This window comes from Somniosus microcephalus, chromosome 14, assembly GCF_052327205.1.
Source record: "Somniosus microcephalus isolate GS21.2 chromosome 14, FLI_Smic_1.0, whole genome shotgun sequence".
In the NCBI taxonomy this organism is placed as follows: domain Eukaryota; kingdom Metazoa; phylum Chordata; class Chondrichthyes; order Squaliformes; family Somniosidae; genus Somniosus; species Somniosus microcephalus.
The window spans coordinates 85144288-85159836 of NC_141000.1; the positions used below are offsets into that span (position 1 = coordinate 85144288).

At 41.3% G+C, this 15549-nt stretch overlaps 1 protein-coding gene across 1 annotated transcript in view; it reads right to left on the bottom strand.

The window, feature by feature from the left end:
• Positions 1-15482, bottom strand: part of polq (polymerase (DNA directed), theta) — a 90488-nt gene extending 75006 nt beyond the window's left edge. Inside the window, exons 1-4 of the mRNA XM_086006838.1 lie at positions 8835-15482; positions 7829-7940; positions 2072-2930; positions 45-227 (exon numbers count right to left, since the gene is read on the bottom strand). Of these exons, the coding sequence (XP_085862964.1) occupies positions 45-227; positions 2072-2930; positions 7829-7940; positions 8835-8995 (1315 nt within the window). The 5' untranslated portion in view covers positions 8996-15482. The remainder of the gene's footprint in view (positions 1-44; positions 228-2071; positions 2931-7828; positions 7941-8834) is intronic.
• Between the last annotated feature and the right edge of the window lie 67 nt (positions 15483-15549).

Sequence of the window (15549 nt, forward strand, 5' to 3'; positions counted from 1 at the left end):
CCAAATACTTAAATCAGTTTATATATTTCAAAATATTAAGTTACCTGAATAGACCAAGTTTCGTCCCTCTAACACACGATGTTGTGTAAGACATTCAGCTTGCCATTCAAAAATGCTCACCACCCCCATGCTCCGATACTTCTCCAGAACTGATTTGGGCAGCCCCCAGTTAGACAGCAACAGCATCTGCAATTGTTCTGTGGGGGCAGCTACCTGCCCAGATTGCCCTGGAATAAGAGGCAAACAATCCTAAAGTATCTACAGAGAAGTATGCAAGACATAACATTTACTGGTAATTACCAACTATGTGATTCAAAATACCTTACTTCAGACAAACAGTTAAAATTAATTGTGGTAAAGGAATTCTACAAGTTTATTACTTAAATGATTAATTACACTTATGTAGCACCTATGCATGAGCTATAAACACTTTTGACTTGTAATTAGTAAGCTTTACTCTCAACATTTGCTATAAATATTATAGAAGAAATTGGCAGTACTGTAATGATGGTCACTATATAATTTATATACCAGTTATATTGCCTTTAATAATGTGTCCTATACACTCATCAAACAGTATGAGGCTTGGACTCAATGCGGTCTCTGGATACATAATCATTCGGACTTGCCTAGCAGTACAGTTATAAAACACAGTATTGATTAACAGCTTCTCAGGGTCGTCATAACTGGCTGATACACATCAGGGCATCAGCAATTGAAACCCAAAGACGACACTGAAATGGGGGAGAAAGGGGAGGGGGGTAAAACATGAGGTTCCGAGGTCACAGTTGCTAATGTTTGAATTGGTCTACCGTTTTGGCAGCAAGGCAACACATAGCTACACTTACACAGTTTGCATGGTTGCCATTTAAGTGTATTTGCATGTCGCACCGCTTCCCACAATTCCGATCATCACATACCCACCACACAGAGCCAGATGCATTAAGAATTCTTGGGGCCCTGGCAACCAAGAACATTCGGGGTCCCTCCACACAACTGCAGCACCCACACCCCCCACCCGCCCCAGCCATTAAAACACAAACGTGTAGTAAAATGCATAAATAGCCCCATAGAATATTTACACATTACATTGATAATAAAACAAATCATATCGCAATATACTACGCTGAAATGAAACTGATCCAGTGATTGTATGCAGTTTTTCCTGTGTTATGTGAGCTTTACCGGGGGCCCCATATTGGCTGAGGCCCTTGGGCACAGGCCAATGTGTGTTTAATTCCCTTCTGTCGCCACACATCTCAGTGTAGTCAATGGAAGATTTAATTTTCTGGGCAGTTATTTTAAAATAGTCAGGATAGGGAAAATGGGTGGATGCAATGTAAAGATTTCCCTAAAAACTATCCACTATTTACAACTGACTGATGATGGATAAGACTGTACACTCTGACTGTCACATAAAGCTAGCTGTTGCCCCAATGCACTGTCACCTAGTTACAGTACCTTTGGAATCTTTAGATTACTCCCCATTTTTAAATATACAATGCATATTCTTGTTTTAAGCTTTTCATTTTATAGTTTTTCCTTCTTTCGGTCTAACCATGGACATAAATGAAAGCAGAAACATGTTTAAAAAGTTTTGAGTATTGAATCCCCTCCTCCCCCACTCCCACTGTTTGAATTTGTCCATGGATCCAATGGTCTGTCACATCAGTGCGGAAATTTTTCTGCCGAGTCTAATCTAAAATTAGAAGATCTGGGTCTTGGACCAGTGGAAATTTTGACCTTGGAACATGAAGGAAAATCATCCTGATGGAGCAACATAAGGAAATGTAAAAGCAAAGAGGCCCGATAAATTTGCACCTTCCAACAATCCCTCGAAAATAAGAGACTATTGGAATCGCAAATGCATGCTTTAGAAAACAGATCATGACTGAACCAGAGATAGATCTAGTAAAAAGTAGCCATCACAAACTATGACAGCAGATGGCTGCCTAAGTGTTTACTTTCAAAGATGCTGAAAAAATGGCTAGCAAATTTGTTTCTCATGAGAATTAATGGAGAAGGGTTTTATTTTGTATGGTTTCATTTGCTTATGTAATATAGACTGTACCTGTTGCTGTCAGGGACTCACTGAGTTTGCTGCCATCCAACAGACTTTGACTGAGGCCAGGAGGAGGTGACAGCACAGGCAAGGAACAATTGGATTGAAAAAGTTTCTTCTTTTGCAACAGATTTTGGCAGTTAGGACTAAGCACGATGGAACTTCTTGAAGTTTCCAAAGTTCTATCTAGCCCGTGCGAGGTTCTAACCTGCCTTTTAACCACAGGTCCTGCTGTTTGAAAGTTCTGACCACAAGATGGTCGTTGGCCTCCATTTATGACAGGTGAACACTTATGAGAAACCATTACTTTCTTTGCAGTAGGGCACGCTGAAGTATCTGAATCTGGATTGTTGATGGACAAAGGCCTTTCCCTCTTGTGTCTGTTGACCAGCTCTAATGTCCTTCCACCTCTCAGGGTAACATTGCCCTGAAGTCCACAGACCTGCAGAGAACTTGTGTCTTTTTCCTTACGGCCACTATGTGAAGGTTTATTGAACAAATCGTGGACAGTCTCTGTAATTACCGATGAACTCTTAGTCTTTTCAGGAGCTGCAATTCTTTGCAATGTCTTCTGGTTCACACTGCTACTACTACATTCCCTTGCTGCAGAACTTCCTGTTCTTGAGCACTTCTTGGCTTCACTAAAAGGATCAAACTGATTTACTTCTTCAATTGTGTCTCCACCAGAATTGGAGGTTGCCTTAGTATGGATCAAATGTATGGCTTTTAAAGTATCTTCTCTTGGAATTTCAGCACTCCAGTTTTTTTCAAGATCCAATGCTGCTTGTATAAGTTCATCATCTAGTGTTAAGGATGAATCAGGAACAAAGTCAGGGCTCCTAAATGATGGCTTGACATTAGCACGTACCTGAAAGAAAACATAAGTATATAAAGACATGTTTTCTTATACGTCATCCAGCGGCTGAAACTTCCACTGCTCAGGGGGCTATTTTAAGGCCTGGACCAAAAGATTTCCCTAAAATCCACGGCAAAAACTGGAAATACGTAGCTGGTCCATTAGCATCGGCAAGAGAAACAACAGGTTAATGTTTCAGGTGTAACCCTTCCAATTTTACGATGCTGTATGACCTGTTGTGTATTTTCAGCATTTTCTGTTTTATTTTCAAGTTCCAGCATTTACAGCTGGTTTTCTTTTTAGTCGTATCCTCTGAAATCCAGTTGTTCAGTGGTATAAGATTGCTCTGCAGTAATCCAGTATTCAATTTCTGCCAGTAAATGAATGTTAGCAATTTACACATGATTTATCTTTAAGGTCTAGATCAGAGTAAAATCCAATATCGATATGGAAACTGTGCAAGCATTAGTGATAAAGTGACCATTTTTTGCCACTTGAGGGCATTAAACACTCAGTATTTATAACACTCATTTGGGAGGCTTCAAAAGGAAGAAACACAGTAAAAGTAATTGTATCGTATCTTTACACTCTTCCCTGCCACAAGGCTACACATGTCTACACATTAAAGGGTTCTTCAAAACTACCGCATCTAAATTTCCTTTTTCATATATCTCATGCAGTACTGTAGCTAGCTACTGCCATCTAAAAGAGCATATCCAAGTTTCTTGTAAATTAGTCCAATATTACTACATTTATTACTACATTGACTACTTTAAGTGACAGTTTAGTCTATTGTCTACAACTTACATTTAGACAGCAAGCCACCTCTAAGGAAATGTTTTAGTGGACTCAAAGCTAGGGAAAGGGAGGAAAAAGAGAATCAGGGAGAGGGCTAAAGGCATGTTCAATGAGGTTTTGTAGGAGGCTTTTGAAGGTGGGGAGGGGGTATCAAGGCAATGTTGGGAGAGTTCCAGATGAAAGAATAGATATCGATGGTAAAGCATATGACAAGTACAGGAAACTCCCGTTTAAACGGCACCTAAATAGCCAGAATTCTCTATTAACCTGCAAAATTCTCACTCCGAAAACAACACCTCAATAACCGGCAATGTTGCCAAGTCCGAGTCTGAGTCTCCCGCGGTGGCCAAGTTAGTCAGTAGGGGTAGTTCTCCAAACTGCCACTACTCGGCTTCTTGGCACTGTCAGAAGTCGGAACACCTCAATACCCCTGTAACAGGAGTCTGACTCTCCCGCGCTGCCGGTAGTCTCTCCTGATCCGCCATTTTACAGGGGTACTGTGTGTCTCCCACGCTGCTGGTAGTCACTGCATTGCATTACCCTCAACTGGCAGTACTGTACTTCATCAAGCATCTTCCACCATCCATTTAACACAACATTCTGTAGTTGAGTACCCAATTACTGTATACTGCACATTTCTTGATTTTTAAATTTTTCTTTGTTAAAAATAGCTTCGATAGAGAACCCTCTCCGTCATCCGGAATTTTTGATCAACTGGCAACACGCCGGTCCCATCGGTGCCGGATACCAAAGAGTTTCTTGTAGTAATCTAGTGCTAGAAGGGCAGATGATGCATTGAATGGTGAGGAGGATAGGGATAGACTTCAAGAGGACGTAGTTAGGCTGGTGGAACGGGTGGGCACGTGGCAGATGAAGTTTAATGCAGAAAAGTGCGAAGTGATACATTTCGGTAGGTGTGAGAATAGTGGGAAAGTCTCCACTTCATATTCACTTACTAACTAACCAGACATATAATTGCACTTATAATCATACTGGTAAACCTGTTGTGAAATGCCCTGGGTAGCCCTGGTTTGGGAGGTAGGATGGAGGAAAAATAAAGGCTCATGGGTCCTTCTTGACCAAAATTTTAAAAGGCCATTTCAGCATTTTCTCATAAAAGAATAGCTGCCTGTAAAACAACAAGGCCAGCTTGGCAAGATTCCAGAGACACTGATAAGAGACAAAGGAGAAGTCATAGTGAAGCCACAACGAAATCTAACTATTCGCTTCCCAGGTGAGATAAATGATGGACAAGGACATCATGTCTCATTTAAATAAGGCACTGTTAGGGAGTGAAACACAGATGGTGTCAGGAGAAGGAGGGGGTCATGCAGGTGATGGCCTGACAGGGGCGGGCAGGATCAGTGAGTACGTGGCATCACTGCAATTGGGTAGTGAAATTCAGGTGCAAGTCTATGATTGGCTTAACTGGTCCCCATAGACATTGCTGTGAAGTAGGGGTATAAGAAGGGAGTCTCTTAGACACAAGTGTTGTAAAGCTTGGGACTATCCACAGACGGGCCAGGAGGGACCACATGTGTGACACCAACCGTCCAGAGTCTATAGGGCTAACGGGGGTTTGCTTGTGGAGATCACCTTTCTATCCAGGACATAACGGGTAATATAACACTTGATTGTGCCTTTTAAACTACTGCTCAGATACTAGTAATATATCAAGTCTCATTTATACTGAATAAAGTATACTCACTGTCACCAATAAGGGTGAAGTCGAATTTTTTGGAACATGAGAGAAAGGGTTAAGAACATAAGAAATAGGAGCGGGAGCAGGGCATTCGGCCCCTCGAGCCTGCTCCGCTATTCAATGAGATCATGGCTGATCTTCTGCCTCAACTCCATTCACCGGCCCTATCGCCATATCCCTTGATGCCCTTACTAGTCAGAAATCTATCAACTTCTGTTTTGAATATACCCAATGACTGAGCCTCCACAGCCCTCTGGGGTAGAGAATTCCAAAGATTCACCAACCTTTGTGAAGAAATTTCTTCTCATCTCAGTCCTGAATGGCCTACCCCTTATCTTGAGGCTGTGGCCCCTGGTTCTAGACTCCCCAGCCAAGGGAAACATTCTCCCAACATCCATCCTATCAAGCCCTGTAATAATTTTGTATGCTTCAATGAGATCCCCTCTCATTCTTCTGAATTCAAGAGAATACAGGCCTAGTTTACTCAATCTCTTCTCATAAGCCAGTCCCGCCATCCCAGGAATCAATCTCGTGAACCTTCGTTGCACTCTCTCTATGGCAAGTATATCTTTCCTTAGGTAAGGAGACCAAAATTGTACACAGTGCCTTCCTAATGGCTTGCTGCACCTGCACATTCACTTTCAGTGACTCATGTACAAGGACACCCAGGTCCCTTTGAGCATCTGCATTCCCCAATCTTTCACCATTTAGGAAATGCTTTGCCTTTCTGTTTTTTCTACCAAAGTGGATAACTTCACATTTATCCACATTATATTCCATCTGCCATGTTCTCACCAACTCACTGAGCCTGTCGAGATCCCCTTGAAGCCTCTTCACATCCTCTTCACAACTGACACTGTCACCTAGCTTTGTATCATCAGCAAATTTGGAAATGTTACAATTAGTCCCCTCATCTAAATCATTGATATAGATTGTGAATAGTTGGGTTAATTGGCACAGACCCAGAAACTCAACATAGGAAGAACGAGGAGAGGCAATATAAACTAAATGGTACAATTCTAAAGTGGGTGCAAGAATAGAGGGACCTGGGGTATATGTGCACAAATCGTTGAAGGTGGCAGAGCAGGGTGAGAAAGTGGTTAAAAAAGCATACGGGATCCTGGGTTTTATAAATAGAGGCATAGAGTACAAAAGCAAGTTACGATGAACCTTTATAAAACACCGGTTCGGCTACAACTGGAGTATTGTGTCCAATTCTGGGCACCACACTTTAGGAAGGATGTGAAGGCCTTAAAGAGGGTGCAAAAAAGATTTACAAGAATGGTTCCAGGGATGAGGGACTTCAGTCACTGGAGAAGCTGGGGTTGTTCTCCTTAGAGCAGAGGAGATTTGATAAGAGGTGCTCAAAATCATGAGGGGTCTTGACAGATTAGAGAGAAACTGTTCCCATTGGCGGAAAGTTCGAGAACCAGAGGACACAGATTTAAGGTGATTGGCAGAAGAACCAAAGGCAACATGAGGGAAAACTTTTTACACAGCGAGTGGTTATGATCTGGAATGCACTACCTGAAAGGGTGGTGGAGGCAGACTCAATGGTGGCTTTCAAAGGGGAATTAGATAAGTACCTGAAGGAAAATAATTTGCAGGGCTACGGGGAAAGGGCGGAGTGAGAGTAGCTGAAGTGCTCTTGCAGAGAGCTGGCACGGGCTTGACGGGCCAAATGGCCTCCTTCTGTGCTGTAACCATTCTATGATTCTATACAGAGCCATATAACTGAAGAAGATCCCTCAGGTTGGATGGAACAATGCCATGATTGGACTTGAAAGTGAGTACAAGGATCGCGAACTCATTCACTTGTGCCCAGAGAAGTGTGGAACTTGACAAAGATAGGGTGACGGGAGTGCAGGACTTTGTGCAGGTGAGCGAGGACATGGCTACCGAGTTCTGAATTAGTCAGAGCTTTTGAAGGGGGCAGGTGGGGAGAACAGCTAGGAAAACATGGGAGAAGTCAAGCCTTGAGGTGATGTTAGCATAGATTAGAGTTTCGGAAGCGGGTAAAAGTAGGGGCATTGGTGGGCAATGTTCCAGAGCTGAAAGGCGGCAGTATTGGCGACCGTGCTAATGTGGAGCAGGGAGCGCAGTTTGGGATCAAACAGGTGCCACGGTTCCACCACAATTTGCCGAGAGGCAAAACTTACTCCTTTCTTCATTTGATCCAACTTGTCATCATATCCACGCGTTCTGTGCTCTTCATCCGATAATTATCAAGGCGTTAATCACCATCTTATTCCGTCCACCCACCAATTTAAATACTTTATAATGTTTATTATCGCTTGGATTATCTTTCTTTTAATCAGAATAATTAGATTCCTTCTATCTTGCTTCATACAGAAATACGAGCCCAAAAATCGTGTAATTGCTCTTCCGTGCTCTCTACAGCAAAACCTACCTTGGTGCAGGTCCCATCAGTGTGATTTTCCTTGCCATCTGAATCTCGCATGTGATCTCGCTGCTGTAAGCGGCCTGAGCGGCGAAGGGTTAGGGGTTGTGAATCAACTGTGCTGGGTGCATAGAAACGAAAATCACACAAAAGTCCTCAGTTATCTCTTGCACTAATCAGTTTAATGTAACATGGACTCAAGGTAGTTGCATATACCACCAGGGGAAAGCGGAGAATTCCAATGTACATCATCATTCATTCAGACACGATCCTTCCTTCAATTCCGGAATGCGTACAGGGAATTGTAGCAAGATCGGACAGTACAGAACTACTAAAATTACAACCATTATAAGTGGACTAGTAGTAACTTCTAGATGAGTGATCCAATGTCTGACTTGACAGATTCAAAGCCTTGTTTCAACCTGCTTTGACTTCCCCAGGCCCCGATCTCGTGGTTCCCTGCTCGCCCTCAAAAAGCACATGCTTGTTTTTGTCATTATCATGACTGACTACAAGGATCATTAAGTTTAAATCTCATATTCTTTCAGCGCATCTTTATACATTCATGCAGTCCACAAAATTATATTTTATGAGCTGAAAATGCTATATGCTTTTGTGGTTTAAAAAACTATTTTCCATGGGGTAGTATATATAGTATAAAAAGTAGGTAGGTTACTGGACTAGTAATACAGGGGCCTGGACTAATATAATCCAGAGAACAGGAGATCAAATCCTACCATGAATTCAGTTTAAAATATCTGGAAATAAAAAGTTGCCATGAAGCGATCAGATTGTCCTAAAAAAAACACTGGTTCACTAATGGGAATGGAAGGAAACTTGCTGTTCCCTACCCGGTCTAGACTATATGTGACTCCAGTCCCACACCATAGTTAACTCTTAAATGCCCTCTGAAGCGGACTAGCAAGCCAAACAGTTAGGGATTGACAATAAATACCTGCCTTGCCAGCATTCCGACATTCCAAGAGAGAATTTAAAAAAAAACAGGGTTTCCTACCATTGCTTTCTGATAGCGACTCGGTGTTGTCCCAGAAATCTTTGCTGACACTTGATGGCTGGAGCGGTTTCTTTGTTGGACATTTTTGCGGATTTGAGCTGTAAACTCACGGGCTGATCAACGCGGCGTTTTTGACGCCAAGTCTCCGAAAGCCTTTTCATTTTCACCCCCGATTTCCAAAATGACTACATTCCGTACAGAATATATACACACTTTTACCTCTCTCTTTCTTTCCATACTTACACATTTATATCGGTATATCATAAATTAATTTCAATGGATCACATTTAATTTGCTGTTCACTGTATTCGAACAGCTAAACAATGAATACATTTCAAATTCACAACCCTCGCGTGTCAAATCCTCTTGCACTGCTTTCGTTGTTCCTTGAAATCTTTCAATCGGTATTTCATATATTCCCAGTTATTTAAATTATATCGTATTCTCATTCGGATAAAAAAAAAGTAACTTAGCAAAGCCTCCGGAAACAAACAATCATTCAATTTCACGGGAAGTGCCGATCGGCGGCGGCCGTTGATATTTCAGGATAGTAACATGGTCTCGGCAGTGTTAAACTGAAACGGGGAATTGGGAAAGCTCCGGGCTGCTCGCTAACGTTGCCCGAGCCGCCTGGAGCTAAATGTAAACCCTGGTCCCCAGGATCCGCACTTGGTCAATTTCAAACAGCCCGCCACCAGCAACCAACAGAGCAGAAGCGGAACCAGTTCCAGCCGCTGATATCATTCCCCCCCCGGCAACCAACAAACCAGAAGCGGAACCAGTTCCGCCGCTGATACCATCCCCACCCCGCCGCGGCTTCTCCCAATCTTATTAAGTGTCCCCACTGAAACTCGCCGTGAGAATTGTAACTATCACCTTCACTATGAAAACGTCCCCATCCCGATTCCAATTTGCAAACCTCGGGAAGATTTTCTGATGGTGAAGACTCAGGCGAGTGCTCAAGGTGCCGCTACATTGGCTGTGCCTTCACGGCCTGCTTTGAAGGGTCACACATTTGTTCTTTTATTTTTTTAAGCAAATTATTGCCGGGAAGCTGAGTTACGAAGCTTTATATTCAAAGTGTGGCTGACTGTTCAGAGGGTGTCACGCTCAGAACTGAAACGTCTGACTTACTGTATCGGCGAAACTTCTTCCCACACCTATCGCCGTCCTCAGAAAGCTTTCCCAGCATAACTGCTCATAGCCTGTAGGAAATTGCCTTCAGCCCTATTTTTGTTTCCATGGAAACTGTTTCAAAATCAACTCTTTGTCGCCTGCAAGGAAAATACTCCTAGCTTCTTGTGACCATTGCCAGAGCATCTCCATAGTGCCCCCACCCACCACCAATTGCCATAGCTGTCAAGTTCAGGGAAATGTTGGGAGGTACAGCAAGCAATGAGGAAGGCAAATGGCATGTTGGCCTTTATTGCAAGGGGATTGGAATATAAGAGTAAGGACGTTTTGCTACAGTTGTACAGGGCCTTGGTGAGACCACACCTGGAGTACTGTGCACAGTTTTGGTCTCCTTGTCTAAGGAAGGATATAATTGCCTTGGAAGTGGTGTAGGGAAGGTTCACTAGATTGATTCCTGGGATGAGAGGGCTGTCCTATGATGAGAGATTGTGTAGATTGGGCCTATACTCTGGAGTTTAGAAGAATGAGAGGTGATCTCATTGAAACATACTGAAGGGGATTGACAGGGTAGATGCTGAAAAGTTGTTTCCTCTGGCTGGAGTGTCTAGAACTAGGGGGCATAGTCTCAGGATAAGGGGTAGGCCATTTAAGACCAAGATGAGGTATTTCTTCACTCAGAGGGCTGTGAATCTTTGGAATTCTCTGCTCCAGCGGGCTGTGAATGCTGAGTTTTTGAGTATATTCAAGGCTGAGATAGATAGATTTTTGGACTCTAAGGGAATCAGGGGATATGGAGATCGGGCGGGAAAGTGGAGTTGAGGTCGATGATCAGCCATGATTTTATTGAATGGTGGAGCAGGCTCGAGGGGCCGTATGGCCTACTCCTGCTCCTATTTCTTATGTTCTTATGATCAATTCAAAAAGTGAAACTGATGGCAAACTTATTTAAACATATGGGTCTGTGTTTATTCTTTAAGATTGAGCTATATCAAAATGGGCCACATTGTCGAACTGAAATAAGCGAATCTCATTACAAATGTGAGACACTGAGCGGATTGATATAAGTACTTACATTGAATTTATTCCAGATTCAGCTCTCTTACAGTCTCCCATTTATGTTGCTTTGAAATTACTCCTAATGTTTTACTGTCCCTAAGTACACTATTGTATTTCCTGTTTTATTACATATTTCCAAAGCTACAACTTCCAATTCAACTCTGTTTCTGTTGGCAGATTGGTCACTCCCAACATTGTAAATGGCTCTGAGTAAATTACTCCTAACTCTATTACTACCTAAAAAATAATCAACAACTTGTATTTATATAGTACCTTTAACATAGTAAAACATCCCAAAGCACTTCAAAGGAGCGTTATCAAACAAAATTTGACACTGAACCATGTAAGGAGATATTAGGGCAGATGACCAAATAGCTTGGTCAAGGATGTAGGTTTTAAGGAGTGTCTTAAAGGAGGAAAGAGAGGTGGAGAGTTTTAGGGAGGGAATTTCAGAGCTTAGAGCCTTGGCAGCTGAAGGCACGACCGCCAATGGTGGAGCGATTAAAATCGAGGATGGGGAGAGATGACTAGGCAAATGAGGAAGGTTAGGTTCCACCAAGAACGCATTTTAAAAGCCTTTAGATTGTAGGATATTAATAATTGCTGCAGAAATATCGAGTGATGCTGGTTTTAATAGGAAGAATTGTTCAAGAAACCTTTTAAAATAAAAGAGATTTGGGGGTCACTTTTGCTTCATGTGAAAATCAGTTTTTTTCTTTTTAAACATTTTTTGGTGATGGATGCTGGCATTGCAAAATGGATCCCTTTTCCATTACAGATAACTTGTACTATATCTGAACTGAGAGTACATGATAAGTGCAGAATAAAACTCCCTCTATGCTGCTCTAGCTTTAGAAAAACCCTCTTGCACCTGTATGACATTTCCACACCTGCAGTACCTGGGGCCTTTCTGAGTGAGTGACAATTTAGTGCCAGTTTTTGTGCTGGAGGCCAATGCCTACTTGGAATTGAGTTGCAGCTGCCCAAGCTGATTTTACATAGAAATAGTATAGACAGTAGAGAGAAGAGATCTTCATCAGATTTACAGTAGTTGGCTTTGAACTCAGGTCCCAGAAATTGAAAACAGTGAGGCAAAAGCAATTCTTTCAGGTGCTCTGGGTAAGCCTTTCCAAGTAACTCTAGACTGTAATTCTGAAAGAGTTCAGGAAATTCTTGGTTAGAGATAGTCCACCAGAGTCGGAATTTAAATGACCCATAGTAATGAACATTGAAAAAATGAACCAGAATGAATTTAATGACATTTATCTATTGTAAGGTTTGACTTAATTAACAATTATATTGTGCCCTATCATAATGGACATCTCAAATGCTGCATAGAATTAAGATTTCTGAATTCCTATTTAATAAAGGCAGATGAATTTTGTATTTATGTGATGAGAGGGTTAACCCTCAAATCCCTGTCAGAAAAATTATGTCTACATCTTTGACTTTGGCAAATTCTTTCCTGATATATTACTTTTACAAACAGCTTTCTTGTGACTTAATGGCACAAAGCTATAAAGTCCAGAAGATCCTCGGTTCAATGCCTGATATGTGCCGAGTTAGCTGATCCTAGTGGGAGGCAGAGATTGGGATACTATAATTGGCTTCTTGGGCTAGGGAGGTGCAAAATCAGCCATGGTTCTCTCTTGATCACTATCTAATGCATGTTTTGAGTTTGGGTAAGAAAGGGAGCAGACTTGACTATGATGCCCTCCACAGTCAAATAACCAACTGGGTCTCTCTATGTTGACACATACATGAAGAATGGTCAGTTGAGCAAGGTACTGGAGGGGCCCAGATGCCCATGAAACTGTACTTTAGTAAAAGTTTACATTTTCAGGAGAAGGTAAGAAATATCGGAAGAAATTGGCATTTAACAATGGTTCTTCATATGGAACAGTTATTAGTGTTAATTAGTCTGTCAGATACTAAAAAGAAATTAAAACAATTTCAGTTTTCCCTAAAATTGTTCATTGCAAATTTTACTATCCACAACTTATAATTTCTATGTTTGATCTTTTTATTTCTAAATTAAATATATATGTGTATACTTACCAGTTCAGAAAAAATTACAACATACTTTCCCATCAGTATAACATTACCTTTTCACTGGTTCTTTTTAAAATCAGAAAGGAAAAATAAACCGAATGATATTGACACTAAGACTTTATTGGTCACTATAGAACTACAGAGCTCCACAGCTTTTTTTTCAGTTGCAGCAAATACTTATCTTATGGGTAACAATCAGAAATAACAATAATAAAGTACGATGGGAAATTAAGTTCCAGGTTTCCCTTTAGGTGGATGGACAGGTGCTTCACATTCCTGACAAAGAATATCAAGTCAATATGACAGCACACGATGATGGCATGAATCTAAAAAAAAGAGCTGTATTCCCTTCCCCCCTCTCACATATACTGAAAATAGTGATGGACTTCGCCCATATCTTGGGTCATCACTTCTATTTTGTAATGGAGCAATAAAAATAGTAAATGGGACAAGTCACACTGCTAAGGATATGAGCAAATTGAGAGCCACGCAATGTAATATGTAACTGTAATAGGGAAGTAAAATCAATGCATTGTATTATAGATTGTGTGTGTGTATAATGAACAAAAGTAAGTTGCATGTCGCAAACTTATATTGTGTGTACTAAAACCAAATACAAGTCAACAAAACAGTGAGAAGAAACACGAGCATCATTCAACATACTTGTGAAATGTGTATAATTAATTCCGTACAATGTGCAATACTGTGCCTATTACTTTATTGTCTGTTAGAAAATCTTCATTAAGATAAAGTTTAATAAAATACATATACTATACTAAAGTATTTGCTTTATAGTTTATTGAATTAAAGTTTTGCTATACAGAGCTTAAAACTTTGGAAAGCTTTGCATAGAGTCAAAAGATTTTGGATGCCAACACCAGTAGAGGGCAACAGGCAAAATCTCCCAACTTGCAGACTGCAATCATGCCAACCAGCCAGTCACTCTGAAGGGCAGGGACTTAAATTCCCTTATCATTCAGTAACTTAAATGGAATAAATTCCCCCCAAGTTTCAGCAGTGCAGGCAGAGACTGGACTGAACTTGAACACATTTAATCACAATGCAAATAGCTACAACTCCACACAGCCACTGGAACCTTAGCTAGATGTGGTAGTTCTTGCACTATAGTCAGGAGAAACATGATTGCTTGTTCACAGCTGCAATACAAAAGTCCAGTTAAATCTCCTCGTACTTAATAATTTAGGTTAGTATTATCTAGAAATCTATCTCCTGGAGCCCATGCACCTTGGTTCTTTTTGTTGGTATGTAGTCAGTGCTTAAATCATTTTGGTTGGCCAGTACCAGATATGTTGTTTGGACAATGGTGGAATTTGCATCATTCCCTGACAGAGAAGATTCAGTCTCATGTATGCTCAGCTCCAGCAGTTCAGTTAAAGGGCATTTGAGATTAGTGAAACATGCGGTGCTTTAAGTGATACTTCAGCATTCTAATAAGCACAGTCTACAAGCAAAATGGAAGGTCATATATTCTAGAAAATGTAACCACAGTCTTGGAAATGGAGGTTTTTTCCCCACTAGACAAGAAAGAAGATCGACAGTGCAAGTGAAGGTTATTAAATAAATTTGTTTGCTACATCTTTTGGCATATGATGATTTTACAAACATTAACAAAATTTGAATATTAAAACACTATAGTAACAATGTCATGAATATAATTGTTATTGTACACACAGGGTATGGTCACTTCTGTTTCCTTTCTGTCCTGCCAACTAGTAAAGTTTTCTTCAGTATTTAAAGTATAAACTGTACTGACAAGTAAACTATTAAACCTCTGAAGCACATTTGTCACGTTGGTTCATTTTTCACTACTCTGTTCAATGTATATTGCATGACAGTAAATTCTCAGAATGATCTGTTCACAACTCATCCAGGATTTATGCATTCTGGATTCTCACTTATAGTAGATCTTCAATAGAACCATAAAAGTTTACAGCACTGAATGAGGTAATTTGACCCATTGGGGGTCATTTTAATCTCCAAAAATGGGTTGGTTTGGGGCAGGTGGGAAGTTAAAATACTAAATATTTCAGATCCAAACTCTAGCCGCATCAAACCCTCTCACTTCCGGTTTTAATGGAGTTGGGACGAGGGCCGGGTGACCAATCCGCTCTCAGGAAGCGAGTCGGTCATTGAAACCTTTTAAGGAGGCTGCATGCCTCCATTTTAACAAGGTTTCTATTTTTAACTCATGTCGGCCAGGTTTCCCAGGCCTTGGGAAACCTGGCAGGTAAAAGGAGGCACGAAGGGCTGTATCCTTAAGGCAAGTGCTTTTACAGCACTGCTTGTGGGCCTGGAGGAGCAGGAGTATTTCCTCCAGGCCCAACAAGCTAACCCTGTAAACCCCCACCCACCCCATCGCGATCTGTCCGACCCCACCTCCACGATCTCCCCGCGACCCCCCACATGATCACTGACACCCCAATCTCCCCCCATGATCACCGACACCCCCGCT